The sequence below is a fragment of the Borostomias antarcticus genome, assembly GCF_949987555.1.
Source record: "Borostomias antarcticus genome assembly, chromosome: 23".
Lineage (NCBI taxonomy): Eukaryota > Metazoa > Chordata > Actinopteri > Stomiiformes > Stomiidae > Borostomias > Borostomias antarcticus.
Genome location: NC_140256.1, coordinates 398,720 through 412,150, shown reverse-complemented (window position 1 = coordinate 412,150; position 13,431 = coordinate 398,720). Strand labels below are relative to the sequence as shown.

Below are 13,431 nucleotides of genomic sequence, written 5' to 3'. Positions count from 1 at the left end.
CTTGTAGTAGCTTGGCAACATCCTCATAGGCACTGAAATAGTTCCTCCTTCCAAACAATCTTGTTACCTCTACATGAATGATCAAATAATGAAGATCAATGGTTTTAAATGTGATATAGCTAATCAATGAATTGGGACACACTTGATTGACGGAATTCCTTAAACCTCAAGACTGAATTCCTCTCCTCTTGCATAAAGCACTTGAACAGAGAAGAGCGTGTGCCACTGCTGGGCCAGAGTCCACAATGCTGTTACCCGATACCCGCCTCTGCACACTTCACAAATATAGCTCTCGGCCTTCCTCACACACTCGGTCTCTCCCCTTCCTCACACACACTCCGTCTCTCCCCTTCCCGGACAGACGTCCACCAACACCGCTGCGCTTCACCACCCCTCGGGGAGCAAACGACCAGGACCCCAGGATGTCGGATCAATCAGCGTTCGATACGGACGTATGGACCCTCACCCGCTTCGTCATGGAGACGGGCCGCAAGGCCAAAGGTTCCACAGGAGAGTTGACACAGCTCATCAACTCAATGTTGACAGCCATCAAAGCCATCTCCTCTGCCGTGCGCAAGGCAGGGCTGGCTCACCTGTAAGTGCTCACCAGTCATTTTTAACTCCTTGGCCCTGTTTGAATGCTCTAGAAATGCATAACATGATTGTCTATAGGGGAAACCGAGTGCTCATCATTGTTCTCTTTGTGATCTGCATACAGAAGGATGCCTTTTTAGAGATTTGAAACAGTGAATTGCTCAACATTCAGTGGGGCAACACCTTAGATGTCCACTTCCACATGTTGGCCCAGTTTTAAAGTTATGAAAGCCCATGCACCTTCCTTTCTCCCCTTCCTGACAATAGCTGATAGGTAAAACTACAGTCTCCCAACATAGCTCCCATAACCCTGACCCACCAGACCTGTTACAGTACGTCAGCTCAGTCAGCACTCCCAGGACTGGGGGAAAGAATGGATTACAAAGACAATCATCTCTGAACAATGTGAGTGTATGATTCTGGAAATGTTTCTCCAAAAGAAAAGCTGCCAGGTAGGATTCTGGGAGTCTGAGTTCCCCGACACTGTTGGGCTTGTTTCTCTGCTGAATGTTCTGCTAGCAGAAACATGAGTCTGTGACACATGGACTCTCTGTCAGACATTTTCCAGTCAGACATTTAGCTGTGATGGTGGACAGCAGGTATATTTGAAAGCAGTTACTTGTGACTGTATCTGAGAGTAGCTAACATTGAATATGATGTGTAGACATGGCTTGAAGAAAACAGATGACAGATTGGCTCACATACTATTTTATGACCCATGGCATTTATGACCCATGGCATTTAGAGACTTCTTACACAGTACACTTTGAGATACTGTACATACATACATACATACATACATACATTACAGCCTTCAGTAGCAAGTGCATGTATCATGGCAGCTGGAGTTCACTTTACCACTAATCTTGTATCGTCCTCCAGGCTATTTATGCATGTGTGACATGCGTTGAAATGCTATTTCAAGGAAAAAGGTGTAGAACAGGTGCGTAGGAGAAAGCCGCAGGCCACTTATAATGAAAAGAAATGCTTCCGGACTTTTGGCTACATGCAAATAGACTTTAATATAACGATGTTTGGGTCCAACGACCTTCTTCAGGTGAACTTTTTTTCCCCAGACAGGGCATGGCGGGGAGTGTGAACGTGACGGGGGACGACGTGAAGAAGCTGGACGTCCTGTCCAACGACCTGGTCATCAACATGCTGCACGCCTCCTACGGCACCTGTGTGATGGTGTCTGAGGAGAACAAGGAGATCATCATCACTCCCAAGGACAAGAGGGTAGGGGTTTCTCTATCTCGGCCACAAGAGGGAGCCGTGTTCCCAAATCAAACTGTCACTATAGTAGTGGTAGTGGTAGGACTTCATTGATCCCCAGTAGTTGTAGTGGTAGGACTTCATTGATCCCGAGGGGGAAACTGTTACAGCATCAAAGACAACAAAGTAACTGACTAGAATACACATTTACAATAGGTACAACACACAGAAATCTGTACAAGAGTGCAAATAAACACATGTATAACAGCAGGTAGGTTCCTTATACCTAAATTGTAAAAGTAAAAGTACATGTCTTGTCCAGGGAGCCTCAGCACCCTCCGAGCTGACTCAGGTCCACAGAGTTCAGCCAGTCAGGAGAAGCACTGAACAGTCTGATAGCAGCTGGACCTCCTGAGGTGCTCTGGTGTGGCAGGATCAGTCTGCTACTGAAGATGCTCCTCTGCCTGACCAGTGTCATGTAGAGGGTGGGAGACATGATCCATGATGGCCAGCAGTTTACCCAGCATTCATATCTCCCCCACCACTGTCACTGAGTCCAGACTGACCCCCAGGACAGAGCCAGACTGACCCCAGGACAGAGCCAGGATGACCCCCCAGGACAGAGCCAGGCTGACCCCAGTATTTCACTGCATTCAGAACAAATGGGTTAGATGTTTGGGCCCTACATGTTTTTGTTATTTGTAGGATACATGTACTGTAAGTGTTAAGCCTGTTTAGGTGGTCTAGGACTCAAGGATAGCAACCCAGAGGCTAAATAAAGTATAAGTAAGTTCTAGTAGCGCAGCCAAATAAGGCTATGCCTGAGCTGACTGCTGTTCCAAATGACATGTGAGCATGTTCTCATTCGTTTTTGTTTTTTTTATGAAGGTGGTATAGGGCTACAGTCATTCTGGAAGGGATGTTAATTGTTCTTATGTTTTGCAAGTAGGGCGCTGGGACCGCTACATCCACGGGGGGACTATTGTAAGGAGCAAACACAGTATAGTTGTATTAGTGCTCAAGAGTACAGGGATGTACGTATGCTGTTGTCTGAAACATACCACAAAAAGGAAGGTGCAGTAGTTACCAGTATCACAATCATACAATGATAGTAAATCAACTATAAATGTGGAACTAATAATAATATTAATGTAATCTAAAGTATCTGTCAATGGCAATTAAATATGGAACTAGTTAAATAAAAAATCAAGCTGACAGCAATATTAAGTTCACGTGAATGCTACTCTGTCATCATCACTGAATAGAGCCATCTTTAAGCTCAATGAGATAACTTTTTTATAGTTCAATATTCACTTTACAATTTACTTGCTATTAGTTTATGAATTGGCCTTAGCAAGACCCCAAAAATCGTGACATGAGACTGCATGAGACCCTGTCAATTTATTATTTTAGTATTTCGGTGTCCTGGCTAGTACTGGCGGGAAATCTTGTGGTGGAAACGTAAGTGACACGTTTTGCGTGTCACAATATCAGGAAGACAATAAACACTTTGCCCAGCGAAATGAAATCTACATGCACATAAAAGAAAGAAGACCGGTATTTACCTGCGTTGAAGCCATCCTTCCAGAAAGTAGTTAAAATCTTCCAATCCAGTCTGCACCACGTGCGTTTGTTAGCATTTGTTTTCCCATCATTACAGTGAGTGAGTGGGGGATTGTGGGAAGTATGGTTCTTAAAGGAGTAGTAAAGGGAAAATGCATGTTTAGCCCTGTTTTAAGGTTACTTATGATCATATACAATGGTTCAGATCAAAACGTTCACAAAACTAGCACTTTTGAGAAAGTCTGATAATTGCTCTACCACTGTTTTGGTCATACAATGGATGTGGATGGGCATCTTGAAAAATCTTTCAAAAACATGTTAAACTCTCGATTTCAAAGACAAGAAGCTCACATTCGCAAAAAATAATTAAAGAGAACTTTCTGCGGCGGATTCGCGCGGCAACCCATTGAGCCACCCAGATAGCATCCTCATACGTTCACAGCTAGCACAGCCCAACATCAAGCAATTCTAACATAACTAATAGCTAGCCGGCTAACAGTAGGCTAGCTACAGTAGGCTAGCTACATTAGGCCAGCTAACAGTAGGCTAGCTAACAGTAGGCTAGCTAACAGTAGGCCAGCTAACAGTAGGCCAGCTAACAGTAGGCTAGCTAACAGTAGGCTAGCTAACAGTAGGCTAGCTAACAGTAGGCCAGCTAACAGTAGGCCAGCTAACAGTAGGCTAGCTACATTAGACTACAGAAGAGGCCGGGTTGGTCAGACTCAGGAACATGATGCCCCAAGCTAGCTAGTTTACATGCATCCTCATACATTCACAGCTAGCACAGACAAACTTCAAGCTATTTCAACATAAGACACAGCAAGCCGGCTAGCTACAGCAGCACTAGTACAGTACTTACAGTACTTACAGTACTTACAGTACAAGTTCAACAGCAAAGAGGCAGCTCTGCCTCAGTCTTGCAGTCTTTCACTGTGAAAGTCCTCTAGTTTGGTTTCTCTTGGTCTCTTTCTCTTCTGGTCTGGTCTCTTTCTGTGATGTCTCTTTGGTATTCACCTCCACCACGATGAGAAAATAATGTCCGTTCCAGGGGTGAGCGTTTATATTATACCTCCATGGGGGTGAGGGGTGGGAACGAGAGAGGCAATATTCTGCCTCTTACAAGGCAGTGTACCATCACAATCCTTTTAAAGCTGTTATTTTAAGGTTAAAAAAAATACACTGAGCCGCTTTAAATGCACAAACGAACACAGCTAGTGCTGACTGACCTGGACTAGCTAGCATGAGCTAACCCTAACCCTAGACTAGCTAGCTAGCATTAGTATTATAGTATAGTATAGTATAGTAGTAGTATTAGCATTAGTATTATAGTATAGTATAGTAGTAGCATTAGCATCAGCTAGCTCGAGCATGCTAGCTTCATTCACTACGTCAAGGAGATCAGAGAAAAAATAGGAAATAATTGTCCTGAGGTAAATATGCTATTTAACAGCCCTCATTTGCAAGAAAGACAAATAACAAACCATCTAATTGACAAATAAACTTAACTCACATTCTTCACGAACGCATAAAGTTCTCATTCTGGAACCGATCAACCGATCAAATCTTTTCTGAGGTGATTTTTCCCCCCAAGTCCTTTCAGTCTTTAGGCCCCTATAGGCAGCCAACGCACTGCCCGACTGATAATGCAATTCTTCCGGTGGCCTCTAGAGGGGATGTGAATTAAACCCTGATTAAACCTAACCATCTTCTATTAGGATTGAATCAATGATCTAGGGTTGAAATCCCAGCCTGTGCTTCCTACCCAGTAGCTACACCTGAGGAGACTGCATGAGGTGAATTAGATGGGTGTCTAAAGTGGCAATTCCAACCAGGCGATCAAAGCTTGCCGTATTCTCAAACATGGCCACTAGATGTCCACCCTTGAGTAATGTAGGCTATCTGGAGCCACAGTCACATCTGGGAGGATCTAACTCCATCCCTCTTGCTTCCCCAGGGCAAGTATGTGATCTGTTTCGACCCCCTGGACGGCTCCTCCAACATCGACTGCCTGGCCTCCATAGGAACCATCTTTGCCATTTACAAAAGGGTGAGCCTGGATGTATTAGCCTATCCACTAGTCTACATAAGCACAGATCTCAACAGAATCAAATCAAACTGTATTTGTATAACGCATTTCATACACAATGCACTTTCATACACAGAGGCAACAGAACCTAGTTAGGGTCTACTGTAGACTGGGCTCTACTAACTGCTGTGCAATTCAGTGACACAAGAGGGCGCAGTTGTGTAATTTATTAAACAATAACCAGCCATGTACTTGCTCTAGGCCACTGAACACAGTGTGGCCATGCATCATGACTTGAGTTATATACATCTCATTTTAGAAGTTTTGCTGTAAAACATCTTTCAGAAGAAATGCTAAGCGCTTAACTTCCCAAGTTAGAGAATGCGTAGTTAGTGTTTGTGCTGTCCCCATGCCAGAGCTCTGAGGCCGAGGCTGAGCCCACAGAGCAGGACGTCCTACAGGCTGGCAGACAGATGGTGTGTGCCGGCTACGCCCTGTACGGCAGCGCCACCCTGGTCGCCCTCAGCACCGGCGCTGGGCTCAACTTCTTCATGCTGGACCCTGTGAGTGGGCTGAAAGAACCCGAACCCTTCACACCAATGTCCCATACCTGCAGCAAGCACGGCCTCTAATCATGAGCAGCAAGGTTGTGTGGATCCATTTTGTCTGAGCAGGTTCTGTTATTGCTAGAGATGCTACATACACACTAGAACACTGACAAAGAGCACATTTTGTCAAGGCTTCATCTACAGTAATTCACAACCCACTCAGATACTCCAGCTAAAATCTATTAGGTTAAGCTCTACGATGCTTGTTTAGAAAGAGATGCACTCACAGTATGAGTTCTGGTGAGTAGTGGTACACTTGACTTGAATGCACTTATTGTGAGTCGCCCTGGATAAAAGCATCTGCTAAATGCCTGTAGAGTAATAATGTCATGTCATGTAATATAATGACACTTTGTCCAATTGTATATTGATGTAGATATCTACTATACTGTAGAACACCCGTGAAAATGCATCATGGTAGCGATTTCATGCCTTCATGACAATTGTCTTTAATTTGTCAATTATTCTGTATCAAAGAAACTACTGTATACTGCCTTAATGACAATTTAATGTGAGGGTTTCTGTTAAGAGTTCTATTGTATCTATGACATGTAAAGCACAGGATTGTTTTGTTTTGCCAGAACAGAACAGAAATACACTTAATTAGACAGTGTGGCCCTCTAACTGACCTGATTTCAGGCCCTCTAACTGAGCTGATTTCAGGCCCTCTAACTGAGCTGATTTCAGGCCCTCTAACTGAGCTGATTTCAGGCCTAACTGATCTGATTTCAGGCCCCCTAACTGAGCTGATTTCAGGCCTAACTGAGCTGATTTCAGGCCTAACTGACCTGATTTCAGGCCTAACTGACCTGATTTCAGGCCTAATTGAGCTGATTTCAAGCCTAACTGAGCTGATTTCAGGCCTAACTGAGCTGATTTCAGGCCTAACTGACCTGATTTCAGGCCTAACTGACCTGATTTCAAGCCTAACTGAGCTGATTTCAGGCCTAACTGAGCTGATTTCAGGCCTAACTGAGCTGATTTCAGGCCTAACTGAGCTGATTTCAGGCCTAATTGAGCTGATTTCAGGCCTAACTGAGCTGATTTCCAGGCCATCGGTGAGTTCATCTTGACTGAGAGGAACGTGAAGATCAAGAAGAGAGGGAAGGTCTACAGTCTGAACGAGGGCTACGCCAAGTACTTCCACCCGTCCATCCACGAGTACCTGAAACACAAGAAATACCCAGAGGTGTGTGAACCCTGACCAGCCCGACACATGAGAACACACGCACACACACACACACACACACACACACACACACACACACACACACACACACACTCACTCACTGACTCACTCACGCACGCACACACACACACACACACACACACACACACACACACACACACTCACTCACTCACTCACACACACGCACACACGCACACACACAATCCCAGATCGGTAACTTCAGATTTTATGCCAGATTTATAATATTGAAACTCCAGACACAACCTGTTCATGACACTAAACTTTACCCCTCAGATTCAGCAAATATTAATGGAACCTTTCAGTCAGTTTCTCATTTACATTCATGTCCTGACAAAGCACTTCACTTTGCTGTGGTAGCGTTGTTTCAACCAGCCCTGCCACCTGAAAGACAGCCTCACGTGAGACGCTGTGCGGTCACAGCTCATCTACCCCACGCCAATCTCATGACCAGTCATATCATGACCGCCGGACGCTTCCTGCATCCTCCTGTCTGGACATGAGCCGGGTCAGCTGACCTGCCGATGGGGACACTGCTGACTCGGCCCTCTCACCAGGGCCCCTTCCTCAGGAAACCAACCCCTGACCCTCACTCAGAACATCCCTGACACAACCAGCCCCTCCGAATCACACCTCAGCTCATTATGAAGAGCAAAACCAAACACACATCAAACCATGCTGCTATGTTATTCACATATGCCTGCTATGTTATTAACTTATGCCTGCTATGTTACTCACATATGCCTGCTATGTTATTAACTTATGCCTGCTATGTTATTCACATATGCCTGCTACTGTATGTTATTAACTTATGACTGCTATGTTATTCACATATGCCTGCTATGTTATTAACTTATGACTTCTATGTTACTCACATATGCCTGCTATGTTATTCACTTATGCCTGCTATGTTATTCACATATGCCTGCTACTGTATGTTATTAACTTATGACTGCTATGTTATTCACATATGCCTGCTATGTTATTAACTTATGACTTCTATGTTACTCACATATGCCTGCTACCTGTATGTTATTCACTTATGCCTGCTATGTTATTCACATATGGCTGCTACTGTATGTTATTCATTTATGCCTGCTATGTTATTCACTTATGCCTGCTATGTTACTCACATATGCCTGCTATGTTATTCACATATGCCTGCTACTGTATGTTATTCGTTTATGCCTGCTATGTTACTCACTGTCAAACAAACAGGCTGTGTTTTCCCTCAGATAAAGCAGGCTCAAGATAGTGGTACATTGGGACCTGCACTCAGATAGTCAACACTCTGCAAACACCAGTGTACTGGCTATCTGCCAACAACGGGGAACAGTATTAAGATTGGATGTCTAGACTAATCTGTTGAGTTTGAGTTTCTCCTTTTAAAGATTTGTTTTTTCAGTGTAATTTCCTAGCTTGTTTTCCAGCCGGTGTAAATAGCTGAGCAGGTTATGTGGGTTTCAGGAATTACACCGACCCCACCCCCCTCTCTAGGTAGGCCATGACTCAGGAATAACACCCACCCCACCCCTCACTATCTAGGGCATGACTCAGCGAGCACATGACTCTCACGGCTGCTATTACCCAGACTGCATCACTGTATTAGTCTGGCACACTATTTCAATACAATACAGTTAAAATGTTGTCAAATAGTACAATACAGTTTAAATGTTGCCTAAAAGGGCACAATGATAAAAAATAAGATAAAAAATGAATGAACAAACAATCAATCAATCAATCAATGGAATGTGTGAAACAGTTAAAAAACAAACATATTTATGCATTTTACACGATACCTAATCTAAACTAAACTGTTAAGAGCATAACAAAAAGCAAACAACAAGAACCAAGTCATTTATTTTGTTTACTGGTTCTTAGGGGCGAACCTGCCCAGACAGCTGCAGGGTCCTAAAGTGCTCAGTTCAGCCCCCTGCGTTCTGCTCCCACAGCAGCGGAAGAGGACTTTGCTCTTATTGTTGTTGATCATGTTTCTTGGTGGGTCATGGCTCATCAGACTGCACAGCACACTCCAGGAACAGTCGTCTCAAAATGATGTTTTTTAGGTGTTTCGTTAATGAGCACACTAATTCTCCTGTACATCAAAGAGCATTTGAGTAAAAGAGGCTAATTCTTCATGAAAGCCAATATTACCTTGTGTTTCTACCACAGCAGCCATGACAGTAACCCTACCCAGAAGGCAGCTGAGTGACCAATCAAAACACAGAAACAGTCTTCAAAACAGAAACTCATTTCCATGGCAAACTAACATTTTCACTTGACATTCCTGGCTAGGGACTTCAGACACAAGTATTCTATGTAAATGAATGTGTGTAAAATAAATTCCCATTGTATGGTAGTAGTCCCATTGTATGGTAGTAGGCATAGAGGGAAATATGTCATTGACACCCAGCAGAAGAATGTGACTTACTATCACACTGGCTGCAAAGGGGAAGTGATGGTTTGACAGTCATGTGGTCAGAGAGCACCTAGAGGTTACCTAACGCTCTGAGTAATAGGATGTTTTGTGGTTGTCATCCATGCCTTCTGATCTCCTCACAGTCAAAATGACGTGTTAATGGCTCTCAGACGTTAGGAGATGTTCAGTAGGGTAGTGGGGATTCTGGGACACGTAACCAGTTTAACAGCACTTGCTTCTCAAGTGAATAATTCAGATGGAAGATGACATCTTAGCTGCTCTGAAAAGTAAAGCATTGGATATTCTTGAGCCCCCCTGGAAGACGAGGGGTTTATTCACACAAATGATCCTGTTACAATCAAATTTATTCTAAATGTGTTCTATTGTTGGTACCCAGCTCTAAACAGCAGGTTCTCCTCAGTAATGCTGTCCACCCGTTCTACCCGTGAGTGACTATAAACTCATGGAACCTGGTTCTACCCCGTGAGTGACTATAATCTCATGGAACCTGGTTCTCTTCTGGCCCTGTAGGACGGCAGCTCGCCGTACGGCGCCCGGTACGTGGGCTCCATGGTGTCTGACATCCACCGCACCATCGCCTACGGGGGCATCTTCATGTACCCCGCCAACGAGAAGAGTCCCAAAGGAAAGGTACAGTAGGCCCACCTGGGGGGACAAATGGTTGTTTTGACATATAATCAAAAAAGAAAGAGCATTGTACATGGAAGTTGCAAATATCTACGGTAAACTACTTTATTGATCTTGAGTGGCCTAAGTCTGAATCTGTGGTTCCGTCTAGAGTAGACTAAGTCTGAATCTGTGGTTCCGTCTAGATTAGACTAATTCTGTGGTTCCATCTAGAGACATTGTGATAGTTGGGCTAAGGGACTGACGTCATCATGTCTGGTCAAGGCTTGACCATGGCCTGGAGATACGTTCCCTTCTGGTCAATGGTTCCAACAGGCAGAGATCATGTAGATATTAGATAAGAAGCAACATTTCCCATTTCCCATTTCTTGTTCACTCTGCATACTCTACAGTGGGGGGGGGGCATCTCTCAAGAAGAGCATGGTTGCTCCCAATCATCCCCTGGCCATCTGAGGGGGACGACACCCACATGGGAACATTGATCACGGGGTGGACATGTTTACCGACTACTTGTTTTCATTCGGTAGGGCTTATAGGTGGCTGGTGGCGTAGATGTTGTTGCAGCTTAAAGGGGTTTTGTGCTATTTTGGACATTTAGCCCTATTTGTGGTCTGTCTACCATGAACCTGAAACATAGAGACCATCATTTCACTGATCGTTCCAGTATTGAGCTAGCTACAGGAGAGCATACTGAGACTGGTCAGATTACACCCTGTGCTTCCCGTCTCGGAAAACCACTTTATCATAGTTTTTCCAACACATTTACATTATGCCCCATTGACTTCCATTATCGCCTGGTGAAGCCTGCATAAAAACTGCAGCTAGCTCAATACGGTTGATCAGTGGAATGATGGTGTCTATGTTTCAGGTTCATGCTAGACAGACCACAAATAGGGCTAAATAGCACACTGCCCCTTTAATGTTGGCATGTTCTCCATGTGCCGGACACACAGGAACTTTGTACAAAGTCTATCCTGAGATCAACAGGACTTCTCCCTTGTTTACCTCTGATGATGCTGCTGAAAAACACACGTCAGAGATTTGAGCGAGTTCAGTCTGTTAAATCCTTTAAGTCTTGGAGCCATGGCACCTCATGTGACTGTGGAAAAGTGCAGTAAACAATGGGAACACTCAGATGGTGAGACTATTGAGAGCCAGGGTTGAGACACAGGATTTTCTAGCTGTTTCTCAGAAAAAACAACCCTTTTCACAAATTGTTACATGTCTGATTTCAGATGTCAAAGTACGCTGTCCTTACTTTCAAAAAGGAAACCATTTCCAAAAGTCCTCAGGATTTGTAGATATATTTGGATTTGTAGATATATTTGGATTTGTAGATATATTTGTAGTTCATTGTCCCCCACCTGATGAAATCAGGGGGGGGGGGGGGGGTTGTTCGTCCGCTGGTGTGTCCATCCTATGAGGGGTACCAGAGCCCACCACTAGGAGTGCTATCCACAGTTATTTTTTTCCCATAGTCGATACATAGATAGTCTCTCATAGCCAGACCTATTTCCACACTTCGTTTACGCTGTGCCAGCGCCGGAGACAGGTCTGGCTGGACATATTACCATTCTGCAATAGAGGGGGGAAAAACGCAGTATTTCTTTAAGTAGTTGTAGTAGTACTGTAGTAGTTGTAGTAAGAAGTAGTAGTAAAACGTTATTTTATTTGTGTGATGAATTACACGTGTGTTGCCCTTTGTGCTCTTTTTTAATGTCTGTCCCCCCCCCCCAGCTGAGGCTGCTGTATGAGTGCAACCCCATCGCCTTCCTGATCGAGCAGGCGGGCGGCCTGGCCACCACAGGAACCCAGAGCATCCTGGACATCCGGCCAGAGTCCATCCACCAGCGCGTGCCCTTCGTGGTGGGCTCAGCTGATGACGTCAACGAGTACCTGTCCATTGTCCAGAAGTACCAGTAGTGTTCAGTTTCACACAGCAGGACACATCCACACTGCCTCGCTCCTCTATAGCACCACAGTGCAATTTCAATTCTCATTCATTTCATTTTAAGGACAATTTTCAAGAAACAAAAGGAGAGTCCATTAGTATATTTTTTATTGAGAAGCATAATAAAAGACAGAATATTCAAAAATATTTTTTTCTGCTGTAAAAAATATGTTTTGTTGTAGTAGTTGGCATTTCCCTTTTAATGTTGCCCTTTTCCTTCAGCACTAGATTATGCTCTCAGACTTGTTTAGAGACACACTTGTGAGTTCTGGTGAGTAGTAGTACACTGACTTCCTACGTTAAATGCAACTATTGTGAGGACCATTGGATAAAAGTGTCTGCTAAATTAGTGTAATGTACTGACTGCAGGCCTCTTGGTATAACCAGTGGATCAGTATGTTACCCATGACCTATGACCTCATCCGAGTTCCCAGAAGCTCTTGGTCCCATTCCTCCCTCAGATCACTCCACATGGTCACTAACGCATGCAGACCAGATTTCAACATTGTTTTGTTGCACAGAACGGACTGTTTATATAGTGAATACCAAAGCTTGCAGTGTTAATATTATACACTTGCTTGCACCCAACACTTGTTTTGGTCAGTTAGTGAGTGCTGAGTCAGCAGACAGCATTTGACACACTCTAGTCCCCGTTTCAATTCTCTACACATCCACCCATGCTTCTCCTGAACTTGTAGGAATGGACTGAGAGTTGAAAGCACATGGCATTTTCAGAGTTCAGCACAGCTGATGTGGGATCAGATCTTTCATTTGTCCCCAACCATTAAATCTGATCCTGGGGCAGATAATAAGGTCATAATGTCCATTTGCTCTTAAGTAGGCTGTACCAAACCCTAACCTTTCCACCAGAGTGAACCGTGACCCTTCTGTCATAACAATCCATGACCCTGTTACCATGGTACCTCCTGAGCACACAGGTAGCCTGAATATACAGCAGACACACCATGGAACTACAGACACCAGCTCATAAAACTACAATTACACAGGACCTCAAAGGTCGTTTTATTGGACACACGGCAATTACACACCAACACGGAACACACAACACACAAACACATGAGTCAGGGGTCACATGAGTCAGGGGTCACATGAGTCAGGGGTCGCTGGTGGAATTTCTCCTCTGCATTTCTCCCATCCCAACCGTCCTCCTCCAGGAGGTACCCTGGAGCATTGGGCAGC

At 44.3% G+C, this 13,431-nt stretch overlaps 1 protein-coding gene across 1 annotated transcript; it reads left to right on the top strand.

Annotated features, from left to right (window-relative positions):
- Positions 1-422: 422 nt before the first annotated feature.
- fbp2 (fructose-1,6-bisphosphatase 2) lies at positions 423-12,203 on the top strand (the record flags this gene model as incomplete). The annotated part of the gene is made up of 7 exons (XM_084456915.1): positions 423-595; positions 1,671-1,833; positions 5,327-5,419; positions 5,815-5,961; positions 7,058-7,195; positions 10,164-10,283; positions 12,018-12,203. 7 exons carry the CDS (start codon positions 423-425, stop codon positions 12,201-12,203), a joined length of 1,020 nt encoding a protein of 339 aa, XP_084313041.1.
- Between the last annotated feature and the right edge of the window lie 1,228 nt (positions 12,204-13,431).